The following is a 21,526-nucleotide window of genomic DNA, read 5'->3' on the forward strand; positions in this document are numbered from 1 at the left end:
CGTGATTTGGTGGAGGAGCACCTGGTGGAGGAGCGCCTTCTGGCGTCTTCAATGTGAAGTTTTCCGTTTGCAACAATTAAGGGGGCAGGGGGCAGAAGACGGAACAAAATTGTTCTTGGTGGAGAGGTTACCGCGAAAACCGCGAATATAGAACCACCGCGAACATTTCCCATAAGCCTTTAACCACCCCCGGAGTACAATGTACCGTCCCATGGCCTCTGCCCTCTACAGACATCATGGCCGCCCTGTTGGCGTTTGTTGGGGACATTCTCACCAAAAATCGTCAACTTCCCAACATCAACGCGATCGGAAACCCATTTTCTGAGCGGCAACTCGAGCGTTTCTGCTTCCACCACGTGCCAGTGATCGGTGCCCTCAGCTACAGCGCTTTCTCCACCAACATCCTGGCCTACAAGGCTTTTGATGAGTATGTGCTTTAATATTCTTCTAAATTTTCTTTCGCCCAAAGTCGTCTGCTAAACAGCTGTTTACATTCCGAAAACTCGAAGTAGAACAATTTTATAATCATATTTTGAGGAAATGATTATCGCCCATCAAGCTATGAGGAAATGTCATGTTGTCACGTCCGCTGGGCGTCTTCAGTTGGTCTCTAATTGTTAACCTTCCCGAAACAAGTTGGCCTACTTTTCTGAATGTGACCCAGTCGTAAATGGCATCTATGCGTCACGCCCATAGTTTTGGGTGTGTAGATTCACGGCCCCTGTTGTAGAAGTTTCTTACATGCATCATGCGGAATGCTGCGTTGTTGAAATTCTAGATTTGTAACTTTTCTTTGTATCCGAATTCTAATGTCATGGTAGAAATAAAATCATGGAATAAGTTGATAATTATAATCAACGTCGCTGAACTAATCTTTGCTGTAGGGGTAAAGTAGGAATTATTTTAAAGACTCTTATGGGTGATCCTGTCAACAAGACTTTTGCACTATTGACAGGATGATCCTATTCACAGGATGATCCTATAGCCAGGATGGTCCCATTGACAGGATGATCCCATTGACAGGATGATCCTATTGACAGGATGATCCTATTGACAGGATCTTATTGACAGGATCATTCTATTGACAGGTCGATCATTTTGACAGGATGATACTGTTGACAGGATCATGATAAATAAAGTTCAAATTTTGGTACATCATGTATTTAGTAATTAGACATTTTTGTTCTTCCTATTTCAGGTTGTTCACCAGTCGACACCTTGTTGTGGCCAACTGTCTCTTGTTAAACTCCCACCTGGGCATCGGACTGTACCTGTTTAACACTCCGACTATCAGGGTAAGGACTGTACCTGTTTAACACTCCTACTATCAGGGCAGGGTAAGGACTGTACCTGTTTAACCAAGGAGGTTATACTCTTGGTTTAACACTCCTACTATCAGGGTAAGGACTGTACCTGTTTAACACTCCTACTATCAGGGTAAGGACTGTACCTGTTTAACACTCCTACTATCAGGGCAGGGTAAGGACTGTACCTGTTTAACCAAGGAGGTTATACTCTTGGTTTAACACTCCTACTATCAGGGTAAGGACTGTACCTGTTTAACACTCCTACTATCAGGGTAAGGACTGTACCTGTTTAACACTCCTACTATCAGGGTAAGGACTGTACCTGTTTAACACTCTCTCTAAACAAACACAATTAAAAAGGTCCTTCTAGGTCTAGACAATGATTACATTTCTCTTCTCTGTGGTTTTTGTCTTTGTCTGTGTTATATAATTTGGGAACATAAAAAAAAAGAAACAGAGAGACAAACATTTCCTGTGTTTCCTCTAGGCAGCGAACACACGTTGGCGGGTGGCATGGAGCGTGTACGGCAGCGCCATGTTCAACTTTGGCTCCATCCTGCTGTGGGCTACCGTCAAGGAAATAATCCCAGAGCACGCGGCCCTTAGGGTCGGCTTCGGGGTCCTGTCCAGCGTCTGCTTCCTACTGGTAGGGAAGAAGTACCTGGACCACGTAGACACGAAACTTGCCAAGTCCAAACCAAAGGCAGTAGAGCAGAAATGAAAGTATGAGGAAACTTCTAAATCTTTCTGTATGTAGAAAATGTACTGCAAAAGAAACTTGGTGAGCATACGCACAGTTTCATTACTGCACTACATCTTACAAGAAAAGAAAAGCAGATCAGGGGGACACAAAAAAGTCAAAACCAAAGCAAAAATGAAAATATGAGAAAACTTCTAAATCTATCTCCAGCAACAGAAACTTGGTGAGCATACGTGCATTTTCATTACTGCGCCACATCTTATTCTGAAATAAAAGCAAGTCAGGGGGACACAAAACTTGCCAAGCCAAAACCAATGTCCGCAGAGCAATAATGAAGGTATATGAAGCAAATTCTATAGGTTCATGTCGTGGTACGGATTGGTGAGCGTACGCACACTTTCATTACAGTACAAAATCTTATTCTATCAAATCAGGATGTCGCTTAGATATGGACATTAACTGTTGTGTCTGTATTTAAGTACAAAGAGTAGTGACTGTAATGAAATTTGAATGAATCATGCGACACTGCAATAATGACTAGTTTGTAAAGTAAGAAAGACATCATCGACATTAGCCTGGAATCCATCCTATTTAGCTTCCGGCCGCTACCCTAGCTCCGCTGCGCTACCCAAGCTCCGCTGCTGGCCGAATATTTGGCTGGCAGCGGAGCTTGGGTAGCGGAACGGAAGCTAAATAGGCTGGACTCCAGGCTACATCAACATTTGTAGAGCAACCAGAAAACATAATTCAGGCAGGGATCTAACCAGCACTCGTCATTCCATCAATTTTGGTGCATAAGATGGAAAAGAAAACATTTTGAGACCATTCTGTGAGTTTTGACGGATAGAAATGCCCTAGTCTGAATAAATTGAAGGAAATTTGTACACGATCATGGCAAAAAAAATGATTCTATGATCAATGGGATGACGGAAAATTATGTCAAGCGGTCTCGAGCCCTGGTATTTAGTCACTGTATATACATGTACCATTGGCCATAGCATAGACTTGCAGAGTGCAATAAAAGGAGTCCTTAATATCACTTTCTGTCATATGTGTACTGAATTTCAATCATGTCCCATAGAATAATCTTGGACAAAGCCAGATTATTATGACATTGCTTTGATGACATGTAAATCAATCGAGACATTTTCTTGATTTGAACATGTGGTGGGTTCAGATCATCAGATATTGTTACTTACAGATCAGCAGTTTTTAATCTGGAACCCTTAAAAACATGCTTTAAGTGGTAACTCACAGGATCTTGTTAGCTGTCAGATATCAATACTAATTTGTAATAGAAGAAAATTGTGAACTTTTCTGCTGTCCTCCTTTAGTACATCTGGTTAGCAATGTACATCATTGTAACATATCATAGTTTTTGAACTGTCCATGGCATTGGTTGGGTGACAATTAAGCTATAGCAGCAAATAATGTAGCCGTGTCAAAATGTATTTTCTGCTCTGGATACATATGTCTCCGAATGTTGGCATCTGGTTATTTGGTTAAAGCTATTGGAGCTACATTGTACTTAGCAAAAGCCCGAACTTACCACTTATACCTTGTTATTAAGTATATGTCAAAGCAAATTATAATGGAGGTTAAGATTCTTTTTTTCCTGGTTTTCTTGCCGAAAAGATATCAAAGGGTTGCCATTCAAACTGTACTTGTCATGTTAAGTGTTAGTTTATTTTAGATTGTTCTTGTTAGAACGCTTGGTGCCATAATCTATTCATTTACACAGTTACAGTTTACAATTTTGTACACGTCATGTACTCGGTGTTTTAAAACATGTCGAGGAAAAGCAATCTAAAAAGCACCATGCTTCATCTCAGTTGAGGATGCCTCCTTTACCATTAATACCAAGAGAAATACATTGTATGCAATGCTTTTATTGAATGATGTAACAGTGTACATGCAGTGCCCATTTTTGCAAGAGCCAAGACTGATACATTGTAAATGTCAGTCTGGGATACAAGCAATAAACAAACAGGTTAATTAGCAGGTGTCAAAAACCTGGATTGAAAATTAGGTCTAACTTCTGAAGTTAACCATGGTTCCAACTACATTTGTACATCCCTACTTCATGTACTTGTGCAGGCAATACGAGAACCTTTGTATCAATTTCAAAATAAAACCAGCCCTTACTATGCAGATACATGCATATGTCCTGACATTTTGTGCTGAAGCATTCATGGTATGAAACCATACTATCATTACTATTATCAGGTGAAAACATGTTGGCAACAATATTTTATACTCCCATTTCTTTCTGTGATGTTCCATACTGCCAAAGTTTACCCCCAACATACATACACATATGATCTTTATTTCTCAGTCATGGTGATTACATTCCAATTAATTGCTTTATTGAATGTATACTGTTGATATTCATATTCTGTTCAACCACTTGTTCCTTGCATCAGAAGCTGTTTGGAATGTTGCTAGGAAGCTATAATGTCCTTTTCCTTCCATGCATGTACAGGGTAATTCATTCGCCTCCAACCAAACTTGCATAACCTATGAGTGTGGAAGACAAGGCAGTAGACAAGCTAACATCCTCATGTAAATGCTAGTCTCTACCAGACTAACCGCGCCGGCTATAGAGAGAACATTTGCTGGGGGACTTTGGCCATGGAGGATAACATTCCCTATCTCCATAGCCGACTCCCTTCATACAGTTGACTCTATTTGGCCAATTTCTACTACTAGTATTTTCCCAGCGACCTGTGGAGACTGGTAGAGTCTATGTAAATGCTCTCTAGAACATTATATTGGAGCAAAATCTGCTTGCAATTCAAGTCCCATGAAGTTGTATTTTTTCTTGCACCATCCTTGCATTCTGTGAGAGAAGTTGATTTTCATGACTACAGAGTAGTTTGACCTGGTCCAACACACCTCTGCTTGCAAACTCTGCATACAGAACATCTGAGGGGGGCAAAATAGTAAAATGTAAGTTGCTACAGCAGTTAGTACACTGAACAGTATAATCTCTACTCAACATTCAGGTAAAAACAATTTCTTAATTAGAACAAGCAGCTTGGGGCCCAAACCTGCACCGTTTTCTCCTAAGATCAAAAGCTATCCACCACTATAAAATCAAGACCATAGCATGTCCAGCACAAAATGTACAAAAACTGACAGTTCTGCTGCAATACCAAGATCACACCAGGTGGCCAAGAACTGACCTTGATATTCATCTTCCCAAGTCCTACCCACATACATGTACCAAATATCATCACAATCCATCCAGAAGTTCTTAAATTATGCTGACCTTAAATGTTGGGAAACACAAACAAACAGACACACACACAGACACACAAGCCAAAAACAATACCTCCATTTTTCATGGAGGTAAAAAGAGAGAATCAAGAAATACAAGATTAATTTTCCTTGGCCTGAGGTACAGCTCACCTGATTGGAGGAGAGAACTGACCAATGTCATGACGTTACACTGGACATGAGGATCACAGTTCTGGTCAGCCAGCAATCTGTGGATGGCTTTTGTAACTTCTGCAGACTCCAGGCTTCCCACTGTAGATTCTGTCAGGGGAAATGGACACTTTAGAGACACTCAGACACAATATACATGAACTGTACATCACATTTCAGTCTGTTATATCTCTGTATACATGGTATAACTTGCATTGTATTACATATCATTGGAAAGCTTGTTCATCACCCTTAACACATTATACATGAACTGTACATCACATAAAAGTAAACTCAAGTTGACACTAAAACACAACTCAACACAAAAAGTTCAGCAATTTGATTTCAGTCCTTTATATCTCTGTATATATGGTATAACTTGAATTGTATTATATATCATTGGAAAGCTTGTTTAGTACCCTTTACAATGATATTCTGACACTCAGACACTATAGACATGAACTGTTCATCACATAAATGTACACTCAACACAAAGTTCAGCAACTTGATTTCAGTCTGTTATATCTCTGTTAATACATGGTATAACTTGCATTGTATTACATATCATTGGAAAGCTTGTTCATCCTTAACAATGACATTCAGACACATTATACATGAACTGTACATCACATAAATGTAAACTCAACAGTTCAGAAACTTGATTTGGGGTGGATTGATTTAAATTGACATGTGTAGCGTCCCAAAGGTGAGAACACCCCATGCGACTCAAGTGTGAATGCAACCGAATTGATACACGTAGCTATTTGAATCGGATGGATTTGATTTGAAGTGATTTGCATAGATTTCACCGAGTGTGAACAGGGCTTAATAGAAAGAAACAAAATGACATTAACCTGGGCTGACAGTTACGGAGATGATAAGAGCAATCAAAGCCTCATTCTGCATCACTGGGTGTTCTGAGGTTGCCATGGCTACCAAGCGTGCCACACCTCCTTGATTGACAACACTAGATACCACCTCCTCAGACCTGGAGAGAGAATAACACTGATAAGCATATTTTTAAGGTTTGCTATTCAATTTGATGTGTGAAAGGTGGACAGCATAGCCAACATGTTGCAGCAATGGCGTCTTAATATAATCTTATTCATGAAGTCAGTAAGTTTCTTCCACTTTTAGTCATCCTTGAATCCATCCATCCACCCATCCATCCATCCATCCATCCATCCACCCATCCATCCACCCATCCATCCATCCATCCATCCATCCATCCATCCATCCATCCATCCATCCATCCATCCATCCATCCATCCATCCATCCATCCATCCATCCATCCATCCATCCATCCATCCATCCATCGTGCTTCTGACCTGGAATGTTTGATGATGGCTGCCAGCAGCCTGCTAGCCTCCCCCACAACCCCAGCATGTTCCACCACTCCCCCCAGCTCTACTAGTCTCCTCACCACTGATGCATCCATCCATCCATCCATCCATCCAGCCATCCATCCATCCATCCATCCATCCATCCATCCATCCATCCATCCATCCATCCATCCATCCATCCATCCTCCATCCACCCACCCATCCTTCCTTCCTTCCTTCCTTCCTTCCTTCCATCCATCCATCCATCCATCCATCCATCCATCCATCCATCCATCCATCCTTCCATCCATCCATCCATCCATCCATCCATCCATCCATCCATCCATCCATCCATCGTGCCTCTGACCTGGAATGTTTGATGATGGCTGCCAGCAGCCTGCTAGCCTCGCCCATAACCCCAGCATGTTCCACCACTCCCCCCAGCTCCACCAGTCTCCTCACCACTGAAGCATCCTTTCCTACCTGAAGGGCTGTGGACTCTGCAATGAAACAACAAAAAACTATGAAATACATCATTCTATGTATTATGTCATACCTGGGCCTGATACGGGTGTTCCGGACCGTGTGATAACTATCCGTATCACATAGGGTTTGGGAGTGTTATCACACAGGCTTCCATGGAATATTTTGAATGCATTTCGAGCGCGCCGGTTGAGCTGCCGTCAGAAATTCAAATACCAGATTCGGAGGTTAGAATCAAAGTTGTTACAGTTTCTTGTTCGAGGACACAAAACTCCCTCAACTTCTGGCGCATTCCGCATTGAAATGTGTGTTTTCTCGGGTGGTTATGACCAAGATCGGGCTAGTACCGCGGTCGGGCTGGTACCTCGAGTGATACGGAATACCCCTTGTTGTATTCTATATATACCACATAGAGATTAAATACAACACAGTGTATTCTTATTGCCTGAGGTACCAGCCTGACTGTGGCTCAACACGCCCAAAAGACACTATTTTCATTTTCTATAGTATGAATAAGTGATGGGCTTGCCTACATATTGGCCAATAAAGTCATTACTAGGTTGATTTGTAAGTAGAAACAACTATGATTAGCAAGCTAATAAACATTGTCGAGTATATTTAGTTTAACTTAACAAAATTCATTGTAAGTTATGAATGACTTGTTTTCTAAACTTGTTGCACAAGTGATTAAGCTGAGAGTAATTAAGTCACTGTGAAAAAAGTTTTCACCTTGTCCATCTACCAGCATCCTCAGAGTGCCCAGCAGTTTGAACTGCACAGGAGAAATGTCCACATCCAGGCAGCTCAACAGATCCTCCAGCACACCTGCCTTCAGCAGAACTGCTTTGTTGGCAACTGGAAAAATGTGAAAGAAAAAAAGTGACCTTGAACCTAAAATAATAATAATAATAATGTTTTTATTGGTCAGAAATTACCCGCAATAGCAGCCTTTCTAGTGCTGAATTGATGCAGGGTATTAGAGGTTTCACACACTACACAACATATATAATATCTTATCCACACTTGCATTTTGTGTAACTGTCGCAAGGGTCTGGGCGGCTGCCATTCGGCGCCACCAGGTGACCTCAATACGACTTTCCCCAACCGAAGTCAGGTATCCATTTACACCTGGGTGGAGTGAGGAAAGTCGTGTTAAGTGCCTTTCCCAAGGGCACAAGATCGGTGACATGACAGGATTCGAACTCAGGACCTCTTGGTTCTGAGTCGAACGCTCTGCCGTTGCGCCACACGACCTCACACGTTTAGCTCACTGAAGTGGTAATCTTCCACTAGCTGGTATCGATAAATACGACAGACACTATTTTATTGTACAGTATTTACAGGTTAATTATACCGGGGAAATTCCCCTAGATCTTAACTCTTGACAAGTATAATAAACAGTGGACTGCAACCCTTTCCAGTAGCATGCATGTCGGGTGAGCGACACAGCCTGGATTCGAACTCCCAACCTTTTGGTCTAGAGGCAGGGTTGGTAACCACTGGAGTACAAATGCATGCACGGGTTGACAACAGTCAGATAACAACGGTCAAAATAAAAGTACCATATAGGGGATGTCCATGTGAGCACGTTAAAGGGGAAGGGCTTAGCAACCCCTCCCCGTAAAACTAAGATATACACGTACCAGGGTGCTACTAAAAAAGCCAGGAAACTTATTGCCTTATGTGCCACTACGAGGGTCTGAATGAACTTGCTTGTAGCTTGCAATGTAGTTTGTACCTAATCTCCAAGCAGATCTAACAGTTGCAAAGACAGTATCCAACTGGCAAAAGGAGTTTTTATTGCAACCCGAGATCTGCCTGCAGTCAGCTTGACGAGCATTGTAATAAAGACTCCTTTGGCCAGTTGGATACGGTCTTTGCAACCGTTAAATCTCCTTTGAGATTAGATACAAACTACAACCCAGCAAGTTAGATCTGCTTGGAGATTTACCTCCAAAATAGTTTCATCAGGTTGGTAGAACATAGGATGTTTGGAGTTTCTGTGCGGCGAGAACACAATCCCAAAATCCGAGTTCTTGCCGCAAAAGCGCCACCTACATCGGCTACTTATAGCGGCGAGAAGCAGCACTCCAGTCAGAAGCTCTGAAGAAGGTGTCTGACAGACACAGAAACATCGGCAGGTGAGTTTACCTGGTTGTGAAAAAAGAAACTCCAAACATCCTCCATGATTAGTTTGTACCTGGGATGGCAAGGTTCCTCAGGGCGCTCAGTACGCCGTGCTGGATGTTCATGGCCCCCACCTTCCCATCATGCTTGTGGAGGAGTGTGAGGAGGGGTTCCACAATCCCCATGGCAACCAGCTGCACACAGTTCTCTTCTGCAGAGGAAGAAAAGTCAGGAAAGTCAGCGGCAAAGTACATGTAGTCTTGTGGTAAGGTCGTTGACTTAGAATCTAAGACCCTGTTCATACTTAGCCTTTCATAGCTGGTTGAATAAATTAAAAGATTTGACCGGCTATTTAGCCTGCTATCTTGGGTTAATCTGAACACAATTTAACCTACTAAATAAGAGTTTTAGAAAGGGTTTTTCAAACCACCTCCTAATTACAGATGGCCAGCAATACTGTATTTCTTCGCAAAAAATCCTCAAAACTGTGCTTGGAGCATGTCCCTACCATTCCTGGCGAAGTTTCCCACAGCCAGCACACCAGCCACCTGTAGATGTTCCCTGTCTGAAGGCAGCCAGGCTGACATGACTTCCTTCAGCACAGGTCCATCCCCAGAGGCATACAGCAGCTTCATGCTCTCATCTGAAAGGAAACACAAGCAATATTAGGGCCTGGGATATTTGGAGTTTCTTTTAACACAACCAGGTAATCTCACCTGCTGACGTTTCGGTGTCTGTCACACACCTTCTTCAGAGCTTCTGACTGGAGTACTGCTTCTCACCGCTATAAGTAGCCAATGTAGGTGGCGCTTTTGCGGCGAGAACGTAAGGAGTCATTGACTGGGAGGGGGCCAAAGTAATAGACAGAGAGGACAACAGACGCATTCGTTGGATCAAGGAGGCAGTATGGATCAGGAAGTCATCACCAGTGATGAACCGAGACGAGGGGGGATAAAAGCTCAGCCACGTTTGGGATTACGTTCTCGCCGCAAAAGCGCCACCATCATCGGCTACTTATAGCGGTGAGAAGCAGTACTCCAGTCAGAAGCTCTGAAGAAGGTGTCTGACAGACACCAAAACGTCAGCAGGTGAGATTCCTGGTTGTGTTAAAAGAAACTCCAAATATCCTATGTTTTACCAACCTGATGAAATTATTTTCGGAAATATTAGGGCCCCAAAATCGGATTTTTAAGGTCAATTTATTTAGTCATTTCTATACATGATTAGTTCAAACAACACTAACACAATGTAAATACGACATTGTTGTGATGTAAGACTCACTGAAAACCGTGGCCGGAGTTTTTGCAGGCTCGCGAAACTAAGGGGATTATTGTAAGGCACGATTTTGCGCGGTTTTAAAATGCTCAATGTTAGTAAATGTCACTACTATACAGATTTCAGCATTTCTTTTTTAATTTAGATTTTTGGGGCCCAATTTCTTTGGTTGCCTTTAAGGAAGAAAGAAAAGGGGCTCTTAGCATGAAACTTCATCAGGGTTGGTAAATTACATAATGATGATGGAAAGGTAAAAGTGAATGTGATCTCGAACCAGCACATAGGTTCATTATACTGGGGTAATCCAATATGCAATGACAATAGCCAGGATTCGAACTCCCAACTTCTTAGTCCAAAGGCAGAATGGCTAAACGACACACTGTTGAATATTTTGTCAAAGGTAAACTCACAGAGGTAATTCTTATATTTACCATACCTTCATTAAAATACACCAAATCTCTTACCTCCAGTCAGCAACTGAACAATCAGGTCTGCTGAAGCTTTTGATAAGCTTGACCCATCACCCTCATTCGCACCCTCAGATTCACAGGTCAGCCTCAGAAGGGAAGAGGCTGCACCAGCTTGAACAATTTGCAGCTTGATTTCATCTGTGTCATTGGAAAATAGATTACATATAATTGTTGTAGGGATAAAAAGTCTAGAAGCAATAGCCCCATCCTGAATATATGAAACTCTGTGATTCATTTGATGGTTATAGACACTTACCGTGCGTGGCGTATACACCATGGCCAAAGAAAAGGGGGGTCATCAACGATATCAAATTGTTACACGTGTTTGACTGGTTTTTACAAATCTAGCAATTATCGTATTGCGGTCAAGTTGGGGCCAAATGGCAGCCACCAGACCCATAAGACTGTCGAGGAATAGTCGGTCAACCCCGTAACGCCCCCCTCAGTGCTGTACGACATCATCCTGTCAGGTAACAACTAACAGCCCAGCTGCTAAGCTGAGGACTCAGGGGCTAAACATCAAAAAAAATTGTGCCCAGAGACATGTCCGAACTTGCACCCCAACGTTGTGCCCTTGGGAAAGGCACTTAACACGACTTTCCTCACTTCACTCAGGTGTAAATGAGCACCTAGCTCATCTAGGGTTAGGGACGTCCCTCGGATAGGACGTTAAATGGAGGTCCCGTGTTTGGGGAGAGCCACACCCCGCGCACGTAAAAGAACCCACCACACCTTTCGAAAAAGAGTAGGGGCATGCCCCGGTGTGCGATGGTCCAAAACCTACAGTCGGCCGCACATGGGTTCGCCCTTAGTAATAGCCTCTGGCTAGTTGAGTAACCCTGGCAACATGCCAAACCAATAAAATTTAAAAATTTAAAAAAAAGACTCACCATGTTCTGCCAGCGTTGCCAACAGCTCCAGTATGGTTTCCATCAGGTCTGATCCAACCTCCGTGTTCATCAACTTCACCACATGGGGGGCGAAGCTGGCTCCACGAAGGCTTTCTTTTCCTGCATCTGATGAGGGAAAAATTCAATTTTGTCACTGTTACAATATATTGAGATATTCTTGGGGGGTACTTGGGGAGTTAAGTAGAATATTGGATGCTTTTTTTTTTCTTTCTATAACATGCTGTTGAATGTGAACAATAGTCACTATCATGAATGCTAAGATAGAAGCTCAATATAGTGATCCAGTTCAGCAACCAATCAGTGTTCACAGCTGCCAAGTGTTCTTGCTTTTTTTAGGAGATAGCGATGGGTATGGGTCTTAAAGGATTGAAGGCCCCATTCACGAATGTCCGGGGGTGCATTCCAGGTGCTGATCAACCTTTTTGATGTGCGCGGGACTAGCAGGTACTTTATCGTATACTGTGAACTTGAATGCGTCTTTTACCTACTAAAATTACCATCTGATGGAAAAAACATCCCCTTCATGACTTCAATGCTCTTTTAAAGGAAACCCAAGCAATATTAGAGCCCAAAAATTGGATTTTGAAAGTCAATCTATTTAGTCATTTCTATACATGAGCTCGAGTAGTTCAAACAACAATATCACAATGTATAGCAACATACGGTACATGATGCAAAAAATGTGTCTGAGTGTGATGTGAGAACTCACTGAAAATCGTCACAGGGCATTTTGTGGGCTAGCGAAACTAAGGGGATCACTGTACGGCATGTATTTGCACGGCTTTAAAATGATCAAAGTGTGAAGTTATAACGCAAATGAGCTAAACAGTGTTAGTAAATGTCACTACCATAAAGATTTCAGCATGTTTTTATTTCCATTTGTTGGCTAATATTGCTTTGGTTGCCTTTAAGCCTGACCTGACTCAGCCATGCTGCCAACACACAATAGCACCATTTGGCACACAGAGGGGTCCTCCATGTTCTGTCGAAGAATCTCCGCCAGCACCTTCACTGCACCCAGGGATAAGGCCTCTGACTGTAAGCTCTCTGGAAAATAAGAAGATTAGCAGCAGTGATTTTGGGCAGCCAACATCAGCTTTCTCTCTGCTGGCAGGGCTTGAAATTCAGTTTTGGAAATAGGTGCACTGGTGTACCCAACCAAAAAAATTAGGTGCACAGAAAAAAATTTGGGTGCACAACATAGAATAAAGTTGAATGTCAGCAAAACATAATTACAAAGCTTAACGCTCTTAAGAACTTCAATCTGTAATTCTATAGCTATAAACCTTAAGATTTCAAACAAGTGATACATCAAGTACAACAAAAGGTTTTATTATTTTTTCTGATACTTAATTCAAGAATATACTGTATACTTAGTGTACAATAGTAAGCCTTATCCTATAGCTTACAAAAATATCTAGGTGCACTGGTGCACCCACAGTCAAAAATTAGGTGCACAGCTCCAATTTTGGGTGCACACAGGAGCACATGCACCCAGTATTTCGAGGCCTGGCTGGTCTGTACACTTAAGGAAATATGAACAAATGCACAGAACAGCCTGTTTCATGACTGATATACAAATTTACTGATTCTTCTGCTAGACAGGCGCTTTTAATTAGTCTCTCCTACCATTACTTGCTCTTCAAATTCACTGTTTTTTAATGTGAAGGTACCCGTCAGAGAGTAATCTATGTTTTCAATATTCTATTCCCAAATCATTGCACAGTCATGACATACTGTTGATACATATTGTAAGTGTATCTATCTCCTGTCTAGCACTGCCCAGAATATATTTTCGTAAAGAATGAATGTACACTGTCGAAACTTACCATGTGTATTGGTAAGGTTTAATAAAAACCCACAGCCCACAGCACACATACTGCTATGGTCAGGCTGTGGCTGGGAAGACGTCAGACTTTGCAGAATGGCAAAAAGCTTCTCCAGACCTCCCAGTGACTTTACTGCATCCCTTGCTGGGTCTATAATATATAGAATACAACACAGAGTATTCTGTATCAATCAAGGTCCATATTATATCACATCATGGACTTAAACATGATTCTTTTTTTTTTCCAGATCAATTATACAATATTATGTACAATGTCATCATTGTCATGTATACATATCTCTCTCTCTCTCTATGTATATATGATATACACACACGTATCTATTAAATAGATAGATTGGCATAAAACTGAATCATTGTGAAAATAGTGTACATATATTACTATCAATGTGCACATATGCCCAATGCACCATCACGCTAAATTTCAGGTCATTTGGTTTATAAATCTGTTGAAACAGGGCAAAGGAGCCCAAAGTGTACATTTTGGGGCTGAAAATAGACACACAAAAAATTAACAAAATTTGCTCTCCGTGTGTGTTGTGTCTCCGATGAAAACCTTTCTTTTGTGATAAACTTTCGGATGTATTTAAGATATTGCTACGGTTTAGATGTTAATGATGATTTTAGACCATCCAGTGACCGTATCTTTTAGGCTTTGTTGCTCATGAGACAACGTTAATACTGCATATGTGAAGTGCTGATTTAGAAATCGTGTTTAATCATTAACAAGTATCATCCTTGAGATTTTTATAATGCAATCATAATGTCTTGGTATGTCACCAAAAGCGATTGTTGATGTGTAAGGATGTTTCTTTTACCAACTCGGTGTAAACAACCTCGTAATTCAGCCTCTCAGGCTGCCAGGAGGTTTGTGCGTCTTGCTGTTTGTTTGTGAATAAACCAGTCTACTACTACTACTACAACCTACCGTTATCAAAGCAGATGTTGCCCAACGCTCTGCAGGCCTGTTTCACTGCAGCAGGTTCATCACATGACAGCAGCTCCACCAATGGTTGGACAAGACCAGCTTCAACACAGGGCAGCCTTAAAAATTCTGCAGAGGTGAGAATAAGTACCAACTTTGATACATCCGAAAATAATTTCATCAGGTTGGTAGTAAATAGGATATGGGAGATTCTTTACAAACTTAGCCATATTTGGGACAGTGTTCTCACCGCAAAAGCGCCACCTACATTGGCTACTTATAGCGGTGAGAAGCAGTACTCCAGTCAGAAGCTCTGATGAAGGTGTCTGATAGACATCGAAACGTTAGCAGGTGAGATCAATACCTGGTTGTGTATAAAGAATCTCCCATATCCAACTTTGATACACTTAAGCAAGCATCTCTCTGTGACAGGCATTTACAAAGTGGCACAAACCGGAGACAATCAGCGTAAATTTGTGACTTCAAAATTCAAATTTGTTAAAAAAATTTCAAGAAATCTTTGGATGATCTTAAAAAAAGTATTTTTACCATGTGTTTTAATTTGGATACTTCTTTGTAAATTTACATGTAATAGAATCAGAAATTCATTTTCCACTTGCTTTGGGCTGAAAATTGACCTTGATCTCTGACAATTATCACACTGAACCATAATACCCCAGTAGGACTTACAGACCAATTCAAGCTAGATATAATTAAGCACCTAATACTGTAATTCACTTTTTTTATCTTCAAGGTAGCAACATTTCACGGGGAAAGGAAAATTGACATTTTCACTGAACTTGAACTTCACAGTGGCAGCAAGTGATTTACAGAACGGACGTGTGAACTGTGAAAGAATAATGAATAATAACAACTGGGTTTTTCACAGTGATGATAAGTTCACAGTACAGAGGTGACCGTGAAAACAGTGAACATAAAGTTACAGTGAAAGAAACAAGAATTACAGTACTCACCGTTTTTGGCTAACTCAGCTACTAGTTTGGCCACTTCGGCAACATCTTTACAGCCAGTACCCAGCAGTGGACACAACTTGGGCAGAACTCCACGGGAAAGGACGATTCTACCTGTCTCAATTCCTAAGCAACACAAGACAGAATGTGTTGTGCGTTAAGACAGTGTTTTTCTTATACTAATTACTTAATCAATTAAGATAAGATAACTAATCAATCTAATGGCTACTTACAGCTGACACCATAATCTGCCAGAATTCTGAGTCTCCCTGGGATCTTTCCTATTCTCCAGAATTCTCAGAAAGTTCCAAAAATTCCACAGAATTCTGGTCCCAAAAAAATAAAAGGTCTGCAAAGTAGGCTACCAATATCGAATGAAGGCAGGCTAAACAAATTGAATTAACTGCCAACAAATATTACTTCTAAAATCACTAAAATTAGTTTTTATATTACATAACTTTCAACAATGATTTATGTGTAACCCTACCGTTTTCAGACAGAGCCCCCAGCATACAACTGACACAGGTAGACGTCTCCATGGAGCCTGCCTGTTGTGGACCCTGCAGTCCATTGTCATTGGTCAGCTCCAACTGCCTCAGGGCATTTTCTAGCTCATCTGTAACAAATCAACACAATCAAGATTTTTTGTTGGTTTGTATTGCATACCAGGTAAACCACCTCATGACGTAACACACCGGGTTTGTACTGAGTGAAGAGCGTAAGCTGTATATCCGTATATATTTAATTGATGGAGAAGGACCCCACACTTTCTATAAGTGTGGGGGCTCCTTACGTGCTCAAGGTGTGGATCTCTTCAAACACAAGACCTCCGTTTACATGCTATCTGTGGGACATCCCTAACCAAAGCTAGGTACTCATTTTCACCTGATAGAAGTGAGGAAATTTGTATTACTGGTAAGTGCCTTTCCCAATGGCACAACGTCAATGGGGCATGTCAGGATCAAAACCCATGACCACTGGGTTCTGGGCCAAACACCTTACTATTACACCACCACTACACCACATTGCTTCTAATGCCAGCCAGGTCTACGCTCTTTGTGGATTTTTATGTGTCAGCAGGGTCAAGTCACCGATCAAACTCTCTTCTTCAATCGGTCTGTCCTTGGTGCTGAAAAACTGGTCATCATTCTTGACATTCTTATACACATAAGTAATAAGTATCTATGACATAATGTACATAGACAAAGTGGTGCTGATGATACAGGGATTGTAGTTGAGCGTGGACTATTTTGATAAGCTTTTGGTAAAAGTTTTTGTGATTGAACATTATTCCAGGGGAAAAACGGACCATTCATAATGAGGACATCCCGGTTGGGGCTGCACTCGTCTTTCGGATGGGATATAAAATGGGGATTCTGTGTTTCAGGGTGTGCCTCGAGCACGTTAAAGGGGAAATGCTTGCAGCCCCTCCCTGTAAAAACATACCCTGCTACTGAATCAGCAAGGTAACTCGCTGCCCTATGTGCCACTAGGCACTACATAAGGGTCTCAACAAATGAACGAAAAAGACTGTTCAATCTACGTACGGGCTGTCATATTCTCATAAGAAAAATAAAGGAGCTTACCCATTCCTGTGTTCTTTCTGCACAACTGCAATTTAGGCTCTGAATGGTTTGGTGGTCAGAGGCCAGCCAGCCCACTATTCACATCACCCTGAGCTTGGAACACTTTGAAGCGAGGCCTCACATCAATCTGCCAGGCAATACCCAATCCAAATCAGTACAACTTGACTGGGCAGACCTACTTCTGTTCCCTGTTTCGGTCCAGATGCATGGCTGAAAAATTGTGCAAATTTGTCCAAAAGCACCAAATTTGGCACACATATTCTTGAATTTATTCTAAACAAGTATATAGGTGGAGGTATCTCCAATTCTTTCCGGAATCAATTTTATGGTATTTTTGGCCATTTTCAGGCCAAAAATGTATACTTAGGGCTCCCGTGCCCTGGTATTGAAATGACATGACATAAAAATTGGTATGGGAATGAGTATTGACATGCATATAAGCCTACAGGACTTGATTGAAATTTTTGGCATAAATCACTTAGAAATTATTCATTTGGGGATTTTTTGCCATTTTCAAACCAAAAATGTACATCAATTTGATAGTTTCCTCACTTTCCGATGCACCGGTTAAAAAGGGTTCATACATGTATCTTGAAACTGAACTAATATTCATCAGAAGATGACATTGTGTGGAACATGTTGAAAATTTGTCCATAAGGCCACACCAATTTAATTTCTTGGTTAACAGATTTTTATTTTCAAAAAGAATAAAAAAGGTAGAAAAAAAAAATTGTCTAAGATTTTTTTTTTTTGGAAAATAAAAATCCGTTAACCAAGAAATTAAATTAGTGTGGCCTAACTACAAATTTTTAATTAACCAGAAAGGATCCCAGAGTTCTACCGACATCTTGTACAAAATTTGTACTAAACAAACTTCAATGTCCCTGAAGCTGACTGGTAGTAGCCTCACAGTTGAGCTCCTGGTTCCAATTAGTTTCTAACTGGGAGACCCCATTTCAAGCATAATACGATTCAAAACACCCGATTTCTCACAAGCCACAATATCAGTTAAAAATCAAGCCACAATATCAGTTCTAAATCCACTTCCCTTTTTTGTCCAACGGCAATTCCAGTAATCCCCCGAATCATCTTACTTCAGCCCTTGAACACAAGTAACACAGTAATTGCCAGGCCATTGCTGGATCGATTCCAGAGCCCACCAGGTAATTCATGACACCACAGAATAAATTTGGACAGAAGACTCCCATTACAACTTGTTATCCTGTACTGGGATGGTAAAATTGAATGTTTGGATGCGGCTGACTGGATTCAATCAAGTAATACATCACATCAGCAGCACTACAGTCCCCAGATTGTAAGAGATTAGAATGGCGTTCACTTCTCAAAACTTCATAGAAGCAATATCATCATAAAATCAGACTTCTATTATATAGATATACAATCACTTTCAGACCTGTCAAACTCCTACTAAGTAGATTTACGATTGAAGTAGAGTAGATACCACTACGGCACAAAATATGTTTCTGTTTCATTATAAAAAGGTTACAAAATCCCTAAACCATTTCCCATTCAAGCCATTGCAGATGGCACCGCATATTTTCAAACCGATCAATTTTGAACTACAAGAAGGGACATGTGATATGTGATCAGAATATGGCTTTTACCAAAGGTGTTTTTTATACGAGCGATTTTCTTTAGTTTCTATCTAGGGTGCTAAAGGTAGTTAGCAGATAAGATCACTAATTGATATCTAAATTCGCATATCAGGTTACTAATTAACATATAAATTAATCTTTTGACTTCCACCAGTTTTTTGCCTACCACTGCGTCATTACGTCATTGCTTGTATTCTTTGGTGCTCTTTGGTGACGTTTCTCCAGATATATCAGTTCTCACTGTGCAAAATCCATATGGTTCTCTACTGCAGTCTTCCGACTATAAATTCACTGTGACTTGATTTTTTGAGCTTGAAAAGGTAAAGTTTTTAAAGGTGTTTTAAGCAGTGGGAATAATACTTAGCACAGTACGTGTATTTAGTAATTACGAATTACTGGCTGTTGTAAATACTTCAATTATAGTAGTTAATTAAACACTGTCAGTTCTCAGTATTAGAGGGTAGACACCCATCAATGATTTATAATTAAGTATTTACCATACACACATGCTATGTGATGGTAGACTAAGTTGGTAAGCCTTTGCTGCATGTCAGTTTACCCAATACATACTATTAACTAGAGCTGTGTACCGGTACAGTACCGGGTACAATCAATTAGGTACAGGTCCAAAATACCTGACCCTGCTGTATGGGTACTGGACCTGACTCAGGGGATGGCCACTTTGACAGATAAAATTACTATGAAATTACCGTGGCTGTGCTCTAAAGCCACTCTAAAGCACAGAAAACACATTTGCATGGCTGGAGTCAAATTTTCATCTGTGTTTTCATTAAAAAAAATACCTAGCACAATCAAATATTATGTTTCTTACCAGCTCAAATATGCTTTTGTCCTTATTGAAAATCTAGCATTTTCCGAACAAGTAGTTTAGGTACAGGTTCAGGTCCGGACCTGTACCTTAACCTGTGTACCTGTACCTAAAATTTGTTTAGGTACACAGCTCTACTATTAACGTGTAACAGAGGGGGCTCCAGTTATGAGCCCCAATTGTCAATTGGCATCACCAGATTCATGAAATTCACATTTGAAGAATATGGTTAAGAAAAAAAGGAGTGAATTTGGGATCCCCTGCGTTATACTTTTTCTTGTATTTTTTACAGTATGTCATCCTGCCAAAATTATACTTTTGCCTAACACTATTGACATTATCTCTATGATTGTTGGCAACCATTTAGAGCATACATTACATAATCTTGTGAACAACAGCAAATGAAGATGATAATTGTGTTAAGAACATTAACTTTTTGATCGCTTCCTATTCTACAAATATTTGGTAGCCTTTTCACTGAAGGGAGTCAGTGTTTCAGATATCATATGTAACGTTAAAACACGTGCCGCAGAGTACGATTTGGTGGCGGATGAGCCCAGATACCAGTTTGATGCAGCCGATCGTCCAAAGCCCCCTCTAAGCTTGAGGTTAAACACCTTAGCTTGAGTATCATCCGCATCAACTTACCCATGTGTAGGCGAAATTCTCCGCTCAGGTCTAGATCTCTTGAGCTTTTCTTCTTTACGAAGGGGCGCTGTCCGCACTTCCGGGATGCTTCGCTAGGTCATAGGTGAAAGGTTGGGGGTGACTTCAAGCAGATGTTGGGGTGAAAGATCGTGACGTGTTGTGATTGTGGCGGGGAAAGCCACTCACCCCAACTGGCTGTTGATAGCCTTTGATGGTAGCTATTAAATGTCAACAGATGTCGAGGTGAGGAGCTGTCAAAGACGCCCTGTGGTCTGGATACATTCATTCATTCATTCATTCATTCATTCATTCATCTTCCTCCCAATATCTGTTTAAAGATTATTAGAAACCATGATAACAATAACTGCAATAGCAAGAGTTCGGAGACCTCATACCTCCATAAAATATTACAGCTTTTGTAAATTCCTTGTTTCATCTTGTCTCATTGACTATGCAAATGTTCGAGAATGGGCCTTCTGGCGGATTCCTATGGTACTGCAGTGGATCTTTTGTGTGTGTTTTTTGTTGTTGTTGTTTGTTTTTGCTTGTTTGTTAACGGAATAACTCGAGAGGCATTGGATGGAATGTGATAAAATTTGGTCGGTTGGTGGGGGGTCGGGATAACGAAGGTGAAGTTCGATAACGAGACTCCTAGTGGCTACCTCGGTACTGCAGCGGGAAAGTTTTGGATGTGCTATGGTCGTGACTTTTTAGTGGTGGATAGCTCTTGGGGCAGGAAGAAAGTTTTGTAAGTTTGTCCCCCCCTAGCAGCTTGTTTGGAAGTGCAGTGGTCATTTTTGCCAATATAGTACTTCCATACTTTGACCTGACCAACTTGTGTTATTTGGGTAAAGATGATCAACTCTAACAATATATGCAACCTTGTTTGCATAATCAATGAGAAACTTTTATTATACATTATACCATTCGTAAAAAGTTAACATCATTTGGCTAAGGTGTGGGGTCGTGAAACTCTAGTTAATGATTAGATTTAAGATATATAGCGCTGTGGCAAAATGTACCTGTTTTTATGTTCAAATAAGCAATAAACATTAATCACTCTTCTTCAGCTTCACTAGA

General features: G+C 40.9%; 2 protein-coding genes across 4 annotated transcripts; one reads left to right on the plus strand and one right to left on the minus strand.

The window, feature by feature from the left end:
• Window positions 1-203: 203 nt before the first annotated feature.
• On the plus strand, window positions 204-4,178 carry LOC136449194 (uncharacterized). The gene is made up of 3 exons (XM_066449077.1): window positions 204-427; window positions 1,199-1,295; window positions 1,795-4,178. Exons 1-3 carry the CDS (start codon window positions 237-239, stop codon window positions 2,026-2,028), a joined length of 522 nt encoding a protein of 173 aa, XP_066305174.1. The 5' UTR covers window positions 204-236; the 3' UTR covers window positions 2,029-4,178.
• On the minus strand, window positions 3,877-21,350 carry LOC136449190 (rap1 GTPase-GDP dissociation stimulator 1-like). 3 transcript variants are annotated; one of them, XM_066449069.1, is made up of 16 exons: window positions 20,447-21,350; window positions 17,354-17,480; window positions 16,255-16,383; window positions 15,771-15,893; window positions 14,800-14,925; window positions 13,855-14,004; window positions 12,944-13,072; window positions 12,005-12,130; window positions 11,109-11,252; window positions 9,878-10,012; window positions 9,443-9,580; window positions 7,972-8,097; window positions 7,127-7,259; window positions 6,291-6,424; window positions 5,419-5,547; window positions 3,877-4,932 (listed from the first exon to the last, which is right to left on the minus strand). In XM_066449069.1, the coding sequence occupies exons 2-16, from the start codon at window positions 17,355-17,357 to the stop codon at window positions 4,802-4,804; spliced, it is 1,857 nt and encodes a 618-aa protein (XP_066305166.1). In that variant the 5' UTR covers window positions 17,358-17,480; window positions 20,447-21,350; the 3' UTR covers window positions 3,877-4,801. The 3 variants fall into 3 exon arrangements, with proteins under 3 accessions (XP_066305166.1, XP_066305165.1, XP_066305167.1); XM_066449068.1 differs by having other exon boundaries at window positions 17,354-17,563; XM_066449070.1 differs by lacking the exon at window positions 17,354-17,480.
• Between the last annotated feature and the right edge of the window lie 176 nt (window positions 21,351-21,526).

Source organism: Branchiostoma lanceolatum, chromosome 14 (assembly GCF_035083965.1).
Source record: "Branchiostoma lanceolatum isolate klBraLanc5 chromosome 14, klBraLanc5.hap2, whole genome shotgun sequence".
Classification (NCBI taxonomy): domain Eukaryota; kingdom Metazoa; phylum Chordata; class Leptocardii; order Amphioxiformes; family Branchiostomatidae; genus Branchiostoma; species Branchiostoma lanceolatum.

What these genes read in the sequence shown, in the direction of transcription:
- LOC136449194 (XM_066449077.1), top strand. Translation starts at nt 237, where the DNA reads ATGGCCGCCCTGTTGGCGTTTGTTGGGGACATTCTCACCAAAAATCGT. An exon ending in GCCTACAAGGCTTTTGATGA is followed by an intron (nt 428 to 1,198) that starts GTATGTGCTTTA and finishes TTCCTATTTCAG; the next exon opens with GTTGTTCACCAGTCGACACC. An exon ending in TTAACACTCCGACTATCAGG is followed by an intron (nt 1,296 to 1,794) that starts GTAAGGACTGTA and finishes TGTTTCCTCTAG; the next exon opens with GCAGCGAACACACGTTGGCG.
- LOC136449190 (XM_066449070.1), bottom strand. An exon ending in TGGCAGCATGGCTGAGTCAG is followed by an intron (nt 12,131 to 12,943) that starts GTCAGGCTTAAA and finishes TTCCCTCATCAG; the next exon opens with ATGCAGGAAAAGAAAGCCTT. An exon ending in CTCCGTAACTGTCAGCCCAG is followed by an intron (nt 5,548 to 6,290) that starts GTTAATGTCATT and finishes TTCCCCTGACAG; the next exon opens with AATCTACAGTGGGAAGCCTG.